The sequence below is a fragment of the Trypanosoma theileri genome, assembly GCF_002087225.1.
Source record: "Trypanosoma theileri isolate Edinburgh chromosome Unknown TM35_Tth_160_V1, whole genome shotgun sequence".
NCBI lineage: Eukaryota > Euglenozoa > Kinetoplastea > Trypanosomatida > Trypanosomatidae > Trypanosoma > Trypanosoma theileri.
This window is the reverse complement of record NW_021640002.1, coordinates 4877-5449: the sequence shown is the minus strand read 5'-3', so window position 1 is coordinate 5449 and position 573 is coordinate 4877. Positions and strand designations below refer to the sequence as shown.

At 40.0% G+C, this 573-nt stretch overlaps 1 protein-coding gene across 1 annotated transcript; it reads right to left on the bottom strand.

Moving 5' to 3' along the window:
• TM35_001601010 (uncharacterized protein) lies at window positions 1-567 on the bottom strand (the record flags this gene model as incomplete). Its single annotated transcript, XM_029031940.1, has 1 exon — window positions 1-567. A coding segment is annotated over one exon (567 nt), but the record flags the coding sequence as incomplete, so codon positions are not given.
• Between the last annotated feature and the right edge of the window lie 6 nt (window positions 568-573).

The following is a 573-nucleotide window of genomic DNA, read 5'->3' as shown; positions in this document are numbered from 1 at the left end:
TTCGGTCATTTCATTCAATTGGGCCTCCACTTTTTTTTGGAATTCAACTCCATATGTTGCTGCATTCTCAAGAGCAGTCTGGGCATAAAAAAATATCTCATCTGAACATGTATTGGTTTTGTCGGCAACTTCTCTTGTATTTTTTGCGGCCTTCATTGCATTATTTATAAGTTCTTGACCTTCCACTATTTTTTTCTCCATCTCTGACGTGTTCATAGAGTTNTTAACGGCCTCTTCCGCACGTTTGGCATCAGCCTCCGCATCAGACGCAATGGCTCCAGCATCATGTACTACTCTGTGTGCAGCTTGCGATGCTTCAACGGCCTTTGTCGCAATTTTAGTCATATTAGCTTCGGTCATTTCATTCAATTGGGCCTCCACTTTTTTTTGAAATTCAACTCCATATGTTGCTGCATTGTCAAGAGCAGTCTGGGCATAAAAAAATATCTCATCTGAACATGTATTGGTTTTGTCGGCCACTTCTCTTGTATTTTTTGCGGCCTTCATTGCATTATTTATAAGTTCTTGACCTTCCACTATTTTTTTCTCCATCTCTGACGTGTTCATAGAGTT